Source organism: Zootoca vivipara, chromosome 4, assembly GCF_963506605.1.
Source record: "Zootoca vivipara chromosome 4, rZooViv1.1, whole genome shotgun sequence".
Taxonomy (NCBI): domain Eukaryota; kingdom Metazoa; phylum Chordata; class Lepidosauria; order Squamata; family Lacertidae; genus Zootoca; species Zootoca vivipara.
In genome coordinates, this window is record NC_083279.1 from 86,955,630 (window position 1) to 86,972,445 (window position 16,816).

At 46.5% G+C, this 16,816-nt stretch overlaps 1 protein-coding gene across 4 annotated transcripts in view; it reads right to left on the reverse strand.

Moving 5' to 3' along the window:
- AMOTL1 (angiomotin like 1) overlaps positions 1 to 16,816 on the reverse strand; it is a 77,578-nt gene that overhangs the window by 24,598 nt on the left and 36,164 nt on the right. For all 4 annotated transcript variants that reach the window (XM_035115554.2, XM_035115557.2, XM_035115555.2 and 1 more), the window contains 5 exons: positions 11,733 to 11,873; positions 9,433 to 10,348; positions 4,152 to 4,449; positions 2,524 to 2,668; positions 742 to 831 (listed from right to left, as the gene is read on the reverse strand). In XM_035115554.2, coding sequence (XP_034971445.2) covers positions 742 to 831; positions 2,524 to 2,668; positions 4,152 to 4,449; positions 9,433 to 10,348; positions 11,733 to 11,873 — 1,590 coding nt within the window. The remainder of the gene's footprint in view (positions 1 to 741; positions 832 to 2,523; positions 2,669 to 4,151; positions 4,450 to 9,432; positions 10,349 to 11,732; positions 11,874 to 16,816) is intronic.

Genomic DNA, 16,816 nt, shown 5'->3' on the forward strand with positions numbered 1-16,816 from the left:
GGGCCTTGTTCTCCTTTTATTTGTACCTGTGTGAATTCAGAACTACCCCAAAAGGAGAGAAGAATTCCATTTCCCTATGAAGCATATTTCTCTTGAGACTTTGCCCTGACATCAACGTTTCCGAGCACAATTCAAAGTGTTGGTGCTGACCTTTAAAGCCCTAAACAGCCTCGGTTCTGTATACCTGAAGGAGCGTCTCCATCCCCATCGTTCAGCCCGGACACTGGGGTCCAGCGCCAAGGGCCTTCTGGCAGTTCCCTCACTGCAAGAAGTGAGGTTACAGGGAACCAGGCAGAGGGCCTTCTTGGTAGTGGCACCCACCCTGTGGAACACCCTCCCAGCATATGTCAAGGCAATAAGCAACTATCTGACTTTTAAAAGACATCAGAAGGCAGCCCTGTTTCGGAAGTTTTAAATGTTTAATGCTGTATTGTGTTCTTAATATTCGGTTGAGAGCTGCCCAGAGTGGCTAGGGAAACCCAGCCAGATGGGCGGGGTATGAAAAAAATATTTATTTCTTTATTTATTTGCCGTAAGTTTCCCCCTTGACTGTTTCACCACCTACCACTAACTCCAACTAAGCAACACGGTAAAACAAGTCTGCTAGAAAGAAATCAGCCTCCAACTTTTTTTAAAAAAAACTAGTTAAAAATATAGCACAAACAAACACCTCTTCCATTCTCTGACAAACCACACACAGTGAACATGCATATCTTCGCTATATATCAATGTGGTACTCACTCTGAGAAGCATAAAGACCCTCTGTTGCCTTATCTTCGTTCCCATCAAACTCTCTGCTGGCTAGCTGCCTGTTGGCAGTCTCCAATCGCTCTACACAGAGAAGGGGAAACAGCTTAAGGATAAACATATACATATGGCCAACCTCAGAGAATAAAGAGACATGTCAGATGCATCATGATATAAAAAGGATCTTGGGAAAGGGGAGCCAGCTTTACAACAACAAAAAGGAGACTGTCCTGAAAAACAGGGAAGGCCAACCTGCAATTCCACCCCCCCAAAAGAGGGAGTCTGTTCTGTAGGGTCTCTGTTCGGTCTGGGGGCCAAAAGTATATTTCTCTACACAAACTTCCCTATGGATGTTGTCAGAGGGTCGTTGTGGCTACTCTAGAGTAACTCCACTTGAGTCCGGTTTGTCTTTAAAGACTTTTTGTGCAAAGTATTTACAGTGCAGAGACAGCTTAAAACATGACCTCTCATTCCGAATCAGAATCCGGCAATGGCGTACGTCTGCAAAGTAGTCGGGGCACCCCAAAACGCCTCCCCCTTGACCTGCATCGCGGTGCTCTCCTTAACTCTTGCGCCAGAAGGAGCGATGCCCTCTCAGTCTCCTCCCTGTCAAGGCAGTGGAAGGGCTCTCCAGCATCCTTGAGCCCTTGCCTGCATCTCTCTGCCCCCCCCCCCGAGCTTTCCCATTGTTCTGCATGCTAATTTCTCTCTCCCTCTGAGTCTTTCCCCCTCCCCCCTGGCTGCTTCACACCCACTGCTGCTCTCTGTGCTTGGCGAAGTGGATGTTAGGATGATGGGGGCTGGCTCCCTGTAGGGAGTCACCCTTACAGATGTTAATGTTCCCCCATAGAGTTGGTGCTCTCTAGCAGTCCTTGTTATGAAACACCATGCAAAACCCAAACAATTTCAATATTAAAACATGAGCTCTCACTCCTTTGTTTTTTAAAAAACTTTGTGGGTTTTTAAAAAATTCTTTTACTTGTAATTGAAGCTGTTAAAATTTGGTAGCAACACCTGAGGACAGATGAAATTGATTTGCAGGGGGAGCTGGACTATAAAAAGAACAGGCCTTGTATTCTAGCAGGGATTTTGTTATAACTTAATTCCAAAGTGAATTGTCTATAAAGACCAACAGGAGATCCAGAAACATCTGGCTTACAATCCTGGCTTGTTTCCCTGAACTGTATTTCCCCACTCTGCTGCCCACCAGATGTTCTTCGACAATGACAGCCCATCACTGCTCAGCACTGGCCATGCTAGCTGAGGCTGATGTGAGTAAGGAGGTGGGGGAGGCAGCTTGGGGAAACCACAGTTCTCAGTTTCAATAAAATGGCAGACAACTGAAGTTAACTGAAAACGGGAGCAAAGATTTTCAATCTCATGGCTGTACAAGGAGTCCAAGGCTTGCTCAGGCTTGTTCCTGTAGTGTGGCAGTAAACTGTGGTTAGGCATTGTGTCTGAAGTAAGGCTGTGGCATCCATTGAGGGCAGCCCATTCCACATAATTTAAGGTGGGCAGGGAGAGAGGGGGGGAGAGACGTATGTATAATTTTTCAACCAGGAATATATATATATATATATATATATATATATATATATATATATATATATATATATATATAATGGCTCTACCAACAATAACCTCTAAAAGTTGTTACATGAAAACAGTTTGCTTGGTCAGAATCTCTGATGTGGCCACCTGGAATTTGATAGTTCAGGAACAAAACAGAAATGCAATGGGAGGGGAATGAAAAGACCTTTCGTTAAAAGAACATACCACGTAAGGCCCTGTTGAAATCATGGAGACGCCTGATTTCACTTTCCAGCTTGTTACGCATCGCCTTGTCCAGCGATTCCCTCTTGGTGGTGGTCTTCACCAGGTCCTCATAGGCTTCTGAAATCCTCTGAATTTCTATTTCAAACTGAAAAGTTTGTGTGTATGAGAAGGAGAGAGAGAGAGAGAGAGAGAGAGAGAATAAGGGAGCGCATACAACTTTCCATTAAAAGCTGGGCAGGGATGCATGTCAGTCATTGACGTGAAACTTTTGAAAGAGAGGTTTGTGCAGTGGCCAGAAATGTCTGCCAACTTTCACACTAGCACTGTGCCGCAGGAAGAATTCTCCTACAATGATGCCAAAAATACAACTCCTCCACAGGCATTAATAATCCTAATGCTGCTGAAGGAAACCAGCTCCCCAGCCATCACAGAAGAAAGCGACTGCAGCAATGGAAGAGCTCAGTGGTACAGCTCATGCTATCCAGCAGACAGACCCAGGTTTAATTCTCAGCAACTCTATGGAGAGCCATTGCTGGTCATGGGAATTCTACCAAGTCAAGCAGTTTCCCCAACTTACGTTACATCCTATTATCCAATATCTATATACCACTGTTCACTTTCTGCTGTTGCTAGGCATGCAAATACCTATTGGTGTTATGGGCTACACTGAAATGACCTCTCTGGGCCGCAAGCCTGGGCAGTGTGTCTAGAGGTCCTGGGCTGCCCAGACAACAAGACCCCCCCCCTCGGCCTCGCTGATGTGGCCTGAAGGAAATCAGAGTAATTCGTTTGGCACCAGCTTGGCTGCAGGAGTTGCTGGAAGGAGCTGTACAAGACACCACCCAACTGTCAGAAGAAGAAGAAGAAGAAGAAGAAGAAGAAGAAGAAGAAGAAGAAGAAGAAGAAGAAGAAGAAGAAGAAGAAGAAGAAGAAGAAGAAGAAGAAGAAGAAGTGGAGGAGGAGGAGGAGGAGGAGGAGGAGGAGGAGGAGGAGGAGTTTGGATTTGATATCCCGCTTTATCACTACCCTAAGGAGTCTCAAAGCGGCTAACAATCTCCTTTCCCCTCCTCCCCCACAACAGACACCTGTGAGGTGAGTGAGGCTGAGAGACTTCAGAGAAGTGTGACTAGCCCAAGGTCACCCAGCAGCTGCATGTGGAGGAGCGGAGACGCGAACCCGGTTCCCCAGATTACGAGTCTACTGCTCTTAACCACTACACCACACAGTACTCCTTAGCCTTTTCTTCTCCCAAGGATGTCTTGCAAGGGACATCAAAGCATTATACTCGGTGAAATATCCCACTTTCCTTCCATCATGGAATGCAAAGCAGCACTCACATGGTTCTCATGCAGTCTCCCATCCAAGCACTGACCAGACCTGGACCTGCTTAGGTACGGTAGCAGCCTCATGTGCCCTCAGACCATGCTATTGAATTGGACATTTACTGGGCCCCACACCTCTGCACTGTATAAGTTCCAACTTAGACATGTCCCTAAATTTACCATATTCTGGACCAAACCAGGCAGTGGTGTTCATCCCAATCAGCAAGTAGCGCAGCACACTTTTCTTGCGTCACTCAAGAGGATCAAGACGCGAAGCCCAGTCCCCCACTCAACCACACCACGCACCTTCTGGAGTTTATCTGCTTTCTCGTAGTAGCCCTCCAGCTCCTTCTGCAGTGCCTCGTTGTCATCGGAGAGCATCTCCACCATTTGCTGGGCTCGATGGACTATAGTAAAGGCATCTGGCGGGAGCGGCTGCTCCTGCTGCTGGCTCGGCGGAGTTGCAGGCAGGGACTGAGATGCCGTGGCCATCGAGAGAGGTGGCAAAGAGGCAGAGTGCAATGGGCCAGTAAGAGAGGAGGCCTGCGAGGACACTGGGCTGTGCTGCTGTTGCAGGGATGGAAAAGATGACTGGCACTGGCGGCTGTATGGGAGGGGGAAATAATGAGTGGTAAGTACAGATTAATCGGATCATTGGCTTTCAAAGAAATGGCTAGCAGTGTGAGCAGTCAGTCTGCCAGAAGTGACTGCTTAGTGCACGGATTCCAAAACTAAGGCCCGGGGGCCAGATGCGGCCCAACCACCTTCTCAATCCGGCCCGCGGACTGTCTGGAAATCAGCATGTTTTTACATAAGTAGAATGTGTCCTTTTATTTAAAATGCATCTCAGGGTTATTTGTGGGGCCTGCCTGGTGTTTTTACATGAGTAGAATGTGTCCTTTTACTTAAAATGCATCTCTGGGTTATTTGTGGGGCATAGAAATTCGTTCATATTTTTTTAAAAAAATGTTAGTCCGGTCCCCCACAAGGTCTGAAAAGTTTGCTGACCCCTGGCTTAGTGCTTAGTATCCCATACATCAGGAGTGGCCAACTCCAAAGAGACTGCGATCTACTTTCAGAATTAAAATCTGGCAGTGATCTACCCCCATTTTATTAGGGGTTCAGCTCAAGGTCGTTGAGTTTTTTTGGGATATGGAAAGACCCATGGGGGGGGGGTGTCAGCTCACAGTTGATGAGCTTTTTTGGGAGGATGAAAGCCCCATGGGGGGGGGGGTGTTAAGGTGCATGAGCTTTTTGGGGGAGGGGAGTTCCATTTGGGGGGAGGGAGGGAGGAAAGGGAAGTTGGGGTTAAGTCACTCGCAAAAACATCGCAATGGATGAAAACAGCCACACAGAGGGAGCTCCGTCTTCCCTTCCTGAGTACAAACAACAATGGAGGGTGGGGCGAGGGGGCGTGGCAGGAGTCAGATTTACCGGCGAAGTCGAAAGGGAGCCAGAGATCGACCGTGATCTACCAAAACATCACAGGGATCTACCAGTAGATACCAGGCATCCCTGCCATACATGTACAGTGAAACACTTTCCCCAAGTGTGGGTTTTTATGTAGCCAAAACAGTACCACCTGCACACAAGAGAGAGGTATCAGCAGACTTTTTAAGAAGTTCAAAAGGAATTATGAGGGGCAGGGAGGAGAGAACAGCCCAATGAAGACTGACCATGCTGTGCGGCCACAGGATTCTGTTGGGGGCAAGGGATGGGAAAGGGTGGAAGTAGTGGGTGGGAGCACTCCATGCTGCAACATTTTGTTGCAGGTCCCACTAGTTATAATAATATTAGGTACTGATACAACTCGACACCTATATAGCACTATGTATGTACGGAGTAACTTTATTTTTTTTTAATGAAAAGTCTCTGCCCCGAGGACTTTACAATCCAAATTCCAGTAGTTGGAGAGACAACAAAGCAGAGGGTAAGGAAAGGGAGAGGTCAGCATGGGACAAATATGGGGAAAGGTTTTAGTTGCAGACAAGGGAGGGAACACAAAAGAGCAGGAGACAACTTTCTCTCAAGTTCTCTATCCAGAAATACTGAATTCTGGGAAATCTTACTGACCACTAGGAAAGCTTATTCAGCAAGATTTCTCTGGCAGCTGAAATTTCAGTGGGAATTTGCCGCACTATTTTCAAGCCTGCCTCTGCAACAACAGGCAGAAATTGGTGGGGTTAGTTTTATTTTTAAGAATGCTGAGACTCTCGGGGAACTGAATTCCGCAACATGTGGTTGAGTACACAGTACAGTACTGTATACCTTTAAAACACATTTGAAGGACATTCTTTGCCTCAAAGGATTCTGGGCACTGTAATTTACACCTCATAGAGTTACAATTCCCAGCAAACCTTAACAAACCAAAGTGCCCATAATTCTCTGATGGGGATATGTGCTTCGAATATGCTTTAAAGGTATAACTGTGTATGCAACCACTTTATCTGCAATCATGTGGAAACACAGGCAAGCACAGTCCTGCTCATAGCTAAAAAGAACAACAGAAGCAGGCCTTGTACTCTCTATACTAAATAGGGAACTGTATTCTGCATAGGTTGGGTTGAAATAGCCATGGCCTCAAGTGAACATCCCAGCAAACCTTTCTTCGAGGTTTGTCTTGCTCCTTTAGATGTGCAGCTATTAAACATGTTATTCTTCAGGATGAATTGTGCCTCTTCCCCTGTTTACAAACCACATTTGTCCCAGATCTGCCTTTGAAGCCTTTCCCTCGGATTGTATATATAAACTGCTAAGTGCAGAGTCCCAGCCTGTCCGTACAAGGCGACGGATGCACCTCACCGTAGCAAGCTAACCCATTTTAGAAAGAACTAACTCTCTCCGCCACGAAAGACATCCAGCAAATAGCCAGTCTCTCTTGACAGAATATTTTAAAACAACTAACCCTGAACCAAATAAGAAGTAGCATTTCCATCGTAAAGGTTTTCTTTTTGTTATAAACCTCCATTGCCATTTGCCGCTTGCTTAGGGCGAGTTGCCAGTTCACCTAGGTGAGCAGATGAATGGAAATGACACAAGGTTCAGTGTCATACTGCTTTTCCCCGCGTTGACTGCCCCCCCCCATTGTAGGTTAAAACAGCTGTGGAGGTCCCTGAATCATATTGCAGCTGCAGAGACAGGCCAGTGGTGTTTTGATATAAATCACCTGATATAAATTTCCTGATATAAATCGCCTCCGGATGCTACTAATAGAACTACCCCCCTCCCACCCAAAATATAGGAAGTTGTTTTATACTAGGTCAGATATTTTCCCCCACTAGCCCAGTATTGACTTCTCTGACAAACAGAGGCTCTCTAAGAAGTCAGGCAGAGAAGACTACACTCCGTGCTATTTTTTCTGGGGGGGGGGAGGTGCCAGACTCAATAGTGGACAGGGACTTCTGTGCCTTTAATTGCCCTGCTCTCTTTTGAGTCTGGAAACCTTAAAGAGAAACCAGCAGACCCTTTGCTTGGAAATTAAACAAAGGGTCTGCTGGTTTCTCTTTAAGGTTTCCAGACTCAAAAGAGAGCAGGGCAACTAAAGGCACAGAAGTCCTGTCCACTATTGAGTCTGGCAACCTTGGCCAGAACTCACCATGAACACCTCCCTCATTCTCTTAGAATGGCACCCACCTGGGAGGTGCCAGAACTGAGTTCCAGCTGAAGAAAAAAAAAGGGGCCCTGAATCTACTACCATCTAAACTGAGGTGTGAGGAACCTTTGGCCCTCCAGATGTTGCTGAACTACAACTCCCATCACCCCTGCCCATGCTTGTTGAGGCTGATGGGACTTCTAATTCAGCAATATTTTGTGGGCCAAAGCATCCCACCCCTGCCCCAACTGCTTTATGCCATGGAGAGAACTGCATGAAGAGCATGTGCTTGACCACTGCGCTTTTATCTTAAAAGCACACACATTCAGGAAATCTAATTACAGATTTCCTGACGTCGTGTCTGGCTTGGTCTTTACACAACCGGAGATGTCCCACTCAGCACACATGGCTTGAGAGTGGAGCGTGAGGCGCACGGAATCCATGTGCCTGACACCTGGAAAACCCTCCGTCTGAAAGGAGACTTGCAGATGGAATCCTCTTACAACTTCCTGAGACTGTAACCCGAAGCTGGCCCTGTTTTTCCTTTCCTTCTTCCCTTGTTGCTACCTCGCTTACATAAAGAGGGCTTTTCGCATTTCTTTTGAAAGCCGTGCTTTTCTGGCTGGAAAAACACACACCCAGCTCTCTGTATGTTGTTGCCAGAGACTTAAAACATGTGCTGATCAGATGGAATGCAAACGCCCAGGAACACAACACCAGCAGCCAAGGAGCCACGAGGGGCTGTGCCCCAGGTTGCCATTTCAGGAAACGCATTGCTGCAAAGCACTATGGACCTGATCCAAAAACTCAGTGGACAGAGCTTACTGCCCATTGCCCCCACTTGAACCTGGGAGTGTGGCCTACAAACATACCCAACGCTTTTCCCATTACAAAGACAGCAGGAGGAAGGCATCGTGTCGAAGAGGTAAAACAGCAGGGAGAAGCAATTCCCACCCCTTTGCCCAATGCTTCTCTCCTGGGATTCTAACTCCTCTGGGTCCCAGTTGCATTTGCATGTTCACCACATCAAGTAGAGGGAAGTTACTCGGCGATAGGGTTGTGGTGGTGGGGAGGAGTAGGGAGGGAAATCATGCAAGAAGAGGAATAAGCAGCACACTCCTGCTGCACTTCTACAAAGTACACAAGCAGTACAGTACACAAAAGGTTTGTTTTGCCCTTTGGGGCAGTATTATTCTAGAGCCAAAGGCTTTGAGCTGTACAATGTAACATGCCCACCTGGTCCTCTCCCTCCAACCTGCCTAAATCTGCTCCAGAAAGTGGAGGGAACCCCTGGAGCACGTTTAGCGTTCATGTGGGGAAAGAAGTAGGTGAGGAGATTATGTTATGTAGTTAAGAGTTGTTGCACTAGGGTAACTGCATAACTGAATACCAAGGCTGGGCGACATATGGTTCTCAACATCGCAATATATCACCAGCTAAACATTGTGATATAGTTGTACCTTGGAAGTCGAACGGAATCCATTCTGGAAGTCCATTCGACTTCCAAAACATTCGGAAACCAAAGCACGGCTTCTGATTGGCTGCAGGAAGCTCCTGCAGCCAATCAGAAGCCGCAGAACCCCCATCGGGGACGTTCAGCTTCCAAAAATAGTTCATAAACTGGAACTTCCGGGTTTGTGGCATTCAGGAGGCAAAACATTCGAGAACTAAGCTGTTCAAAAACTAAGGTACCACTGTACTGAAATATCACGTCTGAAATAAAGATGGAGCTATGTAAAAGCTGGCTTCATGGCTTTCCGCGCATCATGATTTTTGCATTGCACGCACACACACACATGCATCATGATTTGCAACATATTGCCAGGTCCAAAATTATGAAACCACTGTCACGATATGGATGATATATCAATATATCTCCCAGCCCTATTGAAAACCACCCTGAGTCTGGAGTCTTACTTAACTTTAGAAAAAAAGCAAAACCTCCCCCTAAAGTTTGAAAAGAAGGCAATAAGATGGCAAGGAATTCAACATTACCTCGTCAGGCTATACTCTGGGGGATGCTGATAACGGACAACAGCTACTTCGCTCCTCGCTGCCTGGGGCACTGAATAGGAGGGCATCACCACTTCCTGGATGACTCCAGAATGCTGGTCGTTAAAAAACATCCCATGCTCCTGAGCTTTGCTCACCGGGGAGACTACCTGCTTGCTTTTGTACGGGTAGTCTGGCGGCGGCCCCCTTGGATCCACCCCTTTGCTGGTGGACTGAGGAGGGGATGGCCCTCCCGCTTTGAACCCTTTGCTTCTCCCCAAGGCAGGCGGGTGCTGTTTCGTGCCGTTCCTCTCCAGCGACAACTGCATGATCCTCTCGCTCAGGTATCGCACGTGGCCTTGCTTCAGTTCCTTGAGTGCCTCGTCTTTGTGCGCCTGCCCGCTGTTGGCCCGAGCCAACGTCGGCCTCCCTTCCGTTCTGGATTTCGGGCAGGAGGTTCCAGCCGTGTAAAAACCTGCCGTAGCGGCGCTGCTGGGCTGCTGGCCCCTGAAAAACTGAGACTGGGCTTTGGCCTCTTCATAAGTTGGCAGCTCTTCATTGTTCTGCTGAGGCTGGGGGCCCCTGGGCTGCTTCTCCATCGCAGTGCTGTCCCCTTGGTGCTCCTGGCCCTGTGGTTCCTGCCGCGCCGACTGCTGGACCATTTGTGGGTCTTCGGGCACCAGGTTCTCCGTGGAAGAAGAAAGCAGCGTGCTGGCAGTGGGGTTGGATGGTCCCGCGCTCCCTGTGGCCTGGTGCTGGATGGCCAGCAGGTTCATGTTCTCGCTCGGGTTGCCATAGCGCAGCTCCTGGATCAACCGCTGTAACACAGTGCCAGGGGCAACGTCCTCCGAACCTCTCATTTCCACCTCTGAAACCTGGAGGAAGCTCGGGGGGTGGAAGTTGCAAGGGGGGTCTTCAGCTGAAGCAAAAGAAAGGATGGCAGGCAGAGAAAGAGAGAGACACAAAAAAAGGGAAAGGTTGGATTATTTTTAATGAGAAAGACGGAGAGACCCTGCATGTCCTTTTCCCCCATCCTACTGCCAACCTGAGTTCATAACTCAGCCAAATGTCAGGTACAGAGTTAGAAACTCAGATATATAAGCTAAGTGCCAAATGGCTCCTTGAACTAGGGATACAGTTGCCAAAATGGAATGCTTCGTTGTCATTTTGGGGCCAGACAGCTCTAAAGTCATATTTTTCAATACAACCTTTGGGCTTCTGAAATTCAGATGAAATAGAATGGATAGAATTCTACAGGTAGCGTTGCAAGTGTGTGAAAATAGATCCAATGATCCCCAGCCACGCACCTCCAGATGGTGGAGGCGTCAAGTGCCATCCTGGTGCCTGGGCATCTTCACTTGGTCTCAAGTAGACGGTAAAAAGGTAAAGGACCCCTGACAGTTAAGTCTAGTCGCAGACGACTCTGGGGTTGTGGCGCTCTTCTCGCTTTACAAGCCAAGGGAGCCGGCGTTTGTCCACAGGCAGTTTTCCCAGGTCATGTGGCCAGCATGACTAAGCCGCTTCTGGCGCAACGGAACACTGAAACCAGAGCAGCACGTGGAAACGCTGTTTACCTTCCCGCCACAGCGGTAACTATTTATCTGCTTGCACTGGCATGCTTTCGAACTGCTAAGTTGGCGGGAGCTGGGACCGAGCAACGGGAGCTCACCACGTCGCGGGGATTCGAACCGCTGACCTTCTGATCGGCAAGCCGAAGAGGCTCAGTGGTTTAGACCAGTGTTTCCCAACCAGTGTGCCTCCAGATGTTTTGGGACTACAACTCCCATCATCCCTAGCTAGCAAGACCAGTGGTCAGGAATGATGGGAGTTGTAGTCCCAAAACATCTGGAGGCACACTGGTTGGGAAACACTGGTTTAGACCACAGTGCCAAAATGCTCCTGGGGAATTTCAATTGTTGATCCGGGGGTAAGGCCAGTACAAAATAGGGAGGTGCAAGGGAAGAGGGATGCAAGAGCATCATTTGACGGGGATGTGGACTGATTAGACCTCTGTCCAGATGCTGCGGCTTGGTGGTTTAAATTTGGACTGTGGTCTGGGGATTCCCCACCTCTGCTCTTCAGGGACCAAATTGCTCCTGATTAAACCTAAGTGCCCTCTCTGTCCTGCACCTGGGTCACATTTCCCTTGTATAATGATCCACTCAAGGCTCAACAAGGATCTAAAGAAAGCCATTTGTCCAAAAAAAAAAAAAACCCAACCAAAAACAACCCAGTGTGAAACTCAATTGACGAAAGCAGCTAGAAAGCAGGGTTGTTTTTTTTTACAAGCACCTAGAACTTACCTTCAGTATCACTGACAAAGTCTATCATTAACGGTGAACCATCCCGCCTGCTGCCAAACAGCTGGGGATCTGTGTAAAGGCAGCCAGTTTCTTCCAGTATCTGGGCAGGAGTACTGGAAGTGTAGCAAATGGATGGGAGGCCTATGAGAAAAGAAAAAGAAGCAAATATTTATCCAAGAACTAGTCACGTTTTTAAAAAAAAACACAAAAACAAAACAACCCAACACTTTTCCTAAAGTGATTCACGCCTGTGGCTTCTGAATTATGTTTAAGTGTTGTTTCACAGCCCCCAACAAAGACATCCGTTGTATACATACTTCTCAGTAAATCATTTCAGATGTCTGTCTACATAAAAGGCTACATGCAGAAACATATTTTACTGCAAACAACACAACCTTGCCACACAACTGTAACAGGGAAGTCACGGAGGGGGTCAGCGCCCAAGCCATAGTGGCAAGTGTTCAGAGACTTAATAGATGATAGAGAAATGGTCATTAATTTATTGGCAGCTCCCAGTATTTTCCAATTCTAAATTTTCAAGGAAAACTCACATCGCTGATCAGTGGTTAAGCTGCTCTAGAATTACAATGGAGTTTTTGCAGCCAAGTGACTCACCGCTCTTCTGATTGCTAATGGCTTAGATCCCAAGCTATCGCAGCCTTGGATTAGGACTTGGGTGGGCTTAGAATTTGAACTTTATGTTCACAAGCAACATATTAAAACTACATCATTATCTCTGCATGCAAGCAAAGTGCTTTTGGTTGGTTTCAGCGTTTTCTGATCAAAACAGACATAGTGTCAATTCAGATGCAGTAGGAAACCAGGGTTTCCCACTACAGGAACAAGCCTCAGGCTTATCCACAGCCTCCAACCTTCTCCTCTTTTGTGCCCACAAGGAGATCAGCAACTTCTGTTTTTAAGCAATCCAGAGCATCTCTGGGGATCTAAGGAACCTGTGGCCCTTCAGTGTTGTTGGACTACAATTACCATAATCTCTTATCATTGGCCATGCTGGGTGGGGCTGGTGGGGGTTGGAGTCCAACATAACTCCAATCCCTTGGTTAAAATATGGTTCAGGAACAAGCCAATATGTAAAACCGTGATTTAATCTGGGTTTGGTCTAACAAACCATAGCTCCCTGTTACATTTGAACTCAGGGAACTGTGGTTTCCTTAAATGGAGAAGTGGAAGCTTCTGATCTCCTCACAGTAAGGTAAGAGGAGAGGACGGAGGAGCATTCAGGTTTCCAATTATGTCCAAAATACCACACAGATATATATATGATGCACATACACCTCTTACTGCAGTATAATTAGGTATATAAAGTATTTTCTTGTCCATAAACTTTAAATCTGGACAACAGCCTGTAAAATAACATGCTCGACATTTATACTATCCAGGGGCTACTGTCACAAGAATAACTGATTTTATGGATATATTGCCTGCATCTGCACAAGGAAATTTAATTTCCAGAAACTATTGTTTTGAATTAATAGTGCCCATTCCCTGTTTTACATGCTATTTTAACTAATTTAACGCTTTTTAAAAAGCATTAGTGGGAAAAGCCATTCATAGTGCCATTCATGAATGTGCTCTTTACTTATTTTTTTGGATATAAACTCTCTATTACAGCAAGTTGACAATTTATAGAAGAGAAAACACGCCCGATTTGTCTTCCGACACCTTAATATTTAAATTCAGACTGCTGAATTTATGGCAGGCCAGTTATGTCCCTCTCTTGATTTCATTATCTACTGCAGCAACTATGTAAGTTTAGAACCCTAGAATGAAATTGCACTAACAACATTCCTTGGTTTGTGTGAAAGAGATAACAATGCCTTCGAAAGAGAGTTTTTAGCTGGGTGTTCTGGGAAGAAGGAATAAGAAAGACTGGGATCCATCTTGGGCAGGCTGGCTGAAGGCTGCCTGCACTGCTGTGGAGACAAACCCCTCCTCAAATGAACATGCTGTAAGATCTGGACTTCCTGCAGACATACTGAAGGTATAAATAGGTGAACAAACCATATTTCTTAAAGGCAAGCTATGACATTATCTGCCATGTCTCAGTTCTCCAAAGGAACACAGACCCTCGGTGAGTGCCTGGAACCCCCAGGAATCTTGCAGAGCATGGGGGTATCACATTACTTTTGTAACCATAAGTTTTGCTGAGAGTCAAAAAGTAATCAAGCCATGTAATCCAGTAGTCAAGTGAGCGATCAACTGATCATGGATTAAGCGAGTACAGCATGCAAATCAGCCTAGAAACCCCTCACAAATCTGATTCCACTGGCCAAAAAGATTGCAACAGGAAAGCAGCTTATCTCAGTGGAGTCTGGGTGCGGAAACTATTGAAGTGGCACATTACATCTCACCAAAATGTATGTGTGCGTGTGAGCATGCACAGAATTTGGGATTCTTGTATCAGATGCAGAGTAGGAAATGAATACAAATGCATTTATTGCCTTCTAAAGCTGCTTCCCTCTCCCTTCTCCCCAGTCTCTCAAATAATTGCAAAAAACCCCTCCTTTTATTCTTTAATCATTTGATGAAAGGGGGCAAGAGTTTTATTATAGCACTGTTTCTTTAAGCTGGGAATTATGGGGAAGGAGGCCAGCCTCAGCATCTGGAGAGACAGCTGTAAATCCAGCTCAAGCTGACTCACATCCTTTTAATCAGAATTGCACCCTGGATAGGAGAAGAGGGCTCTCCTACAGCCTCGGGGCAGCTAATATTAACACACCTGACTCTCTTAGACACAATGTAGGTGTTAGCTGGTTTGGAAACACACCACAGCTGAACAATGGGGCAAGTTGGTTTGATGCAGCTGATCTCAGTATCTCATCCCTATTACTGTATTCAAACTCAGATAAGCATGCCGGAAATATCTTACAAAAGCTATGTAGGCTTGTAATGTCGGAATCATGGGCGAAGCCAGGATTTACGTTGGAGGTAGGACCAAGCTATCTGGAAAAATACGATGCGGAATTAATTAAAACAATAAAACCACAAGTTCAATTCAGGGGAATGCTTGCCTAAATAGGTGAGCCTTAAGGAGCTGGCAGAATGCCAACACAGATGGGGCCTCTCCTGTTTCAAGAGAGAAAGCATTCCACAACAGTGGTGTCACCAGTGAAAATCCTGCCTCTATGTTACCACAAGACAACAATCATCAGGTCATGGCAAAACTAGCTGGGTTACATTAGCTGATCGTGGTGCCCTTAAGAAAAGTTTCCCATCCCTTTGTAGCTGACTGCATCTTCCAAAGATCTCTCTGGAGGGTTACTTGGCCCTGCCCCTGAACAAAGTCGGATGTAGTGATGGAGAGAGGAGGACATGGGAAACTTTATTTCCATGAACTTCCTTATGACCCCAAGCCACTATATGTAAAGCCACACATGTTGTTGTTTAGTCGTTTAGTCGTGTCCGACTCTTCGTGACCCCATGGACCAGAGCACGCCAGGCACTCCTGTCTTGCACTGCCTCCCGCAGTTTGGTCAAACTCATGTTCGTAGCTTCGAGAACACTGTCCAACCATCTTGTCCTCTGTCGTCCCCTTCTCCTAGTGCCCTCAATCTTTCCCAACATCAGGGTCTTTTCCAAGGATTCTTCTCTTCTCATGAGGTGGCCAAAGTATTGGAGCCTCAGCTTCACGATCTGTCCTTCCAGGGAGCACTCAGGGCTGATTTCCTTAAGAATGGATAGGTTTGATCTTCTTGCAGTCCATGGGACTCTCAAGAGTCTCCTCCAGCACCATAATTCAAAAGCATCAATTCTTCGGCGATCAGCCTTCTTTATGGTCCAACTCTCACTTCCATACATCACTACTGGGAAAACCATAGCTTTAACTATACGGACCTTTGTCGGCAAGGTGATGTCTCTGCTTTTTAAGATGCTGTCTAGGTTTGTCATTGCTTTTCTCCCAAGAAGCAGGCGTCTTTTAATTTCGTGACTGCTGTCACCATCTGCAGTGATCAAGGAGCCCAAGAAAGTAAAATCTCTCACTGCCTCCATTTCTTCCCCTTCTATTTGCCAGGAGGTGATGGGACCAGTGGCCATGATCTTGGTTTTTTTGATGTTGAGCTTCAGACCATATTTTGCGCTCTCCTCTTTCACCCTCATTAAAAGGTTCTTTAATTCCTCCTCGCTTTCTGCCATCAAGGTTGTGTCATCTGCATATCTGAGGTTGTTGATATTTCTTCCGGCAATCTTAATTCCGGCTTGGGATTCATCTAGTCCAGCCTTTCGCATGATGAATTCTGCATATAAGTTAAATAAGCAGGGAGACAATATACAACCTTGTCGTACTCCTTTCCCAATTTTGAACCAATCAGTTGTTCCATATCCAGTTCTAACTGTAGCTTCTTGTCCCACATAGAGATTTCTCAGGAGACAGATGAGGTGATCAGGCACTCCCATTTCTTTAAGAACTTGCCATAGTTTGCTGTGGTCGACACAGTCAAAGGCTTTTGCATAGTCAATGAAGCAGAAGTAGACGTTTTTCTGGAACTCTCTAGCTTTCTCCATAATCCAGCGCATGTTTGCTATTTGGTCTCTGGTTCCTCTGCCCTTTTGAAATCCAGCTTGCACTTCTGGGAGTGCAAGCCACACATACAGACAACCAATTGTCCGAGCCATTTAGTGAGCCACTGCACCTAAATAACCTGCCATGTGTCCACCCCAGGTATGCTAAGTCTCCAGATGTGTCCCAGCCATGAAGGAACCATCTGTTGTTGCCTTGCTATGTTTATTCAGAACAGCTGCCTATCTATCATTCAGTGTATGACGAGGTAGTTTATATGTGGCCTGGGACAGGAATCATAAGGGCTGAACTGGACCATAAATGCATACATGAATTTAGCATGTCTGGCATTAACATTTCAGTGGGACACCCCTCCCATAGTGATGGAATCCAATTCACAGAGATCAGGCCAGCCTCTTCACAATTGCAAACTTTAAACAGGCCACAGGACCCTCCAGACTCAGACTCATACCTGCCAAGTTCGGGACGTAAAGATCCGGGATCGGCAGCGCGCGCATGACCGGAAGTTGCGTGATGCAACTTCCGGTGGCGCTTCGCCCTTCTA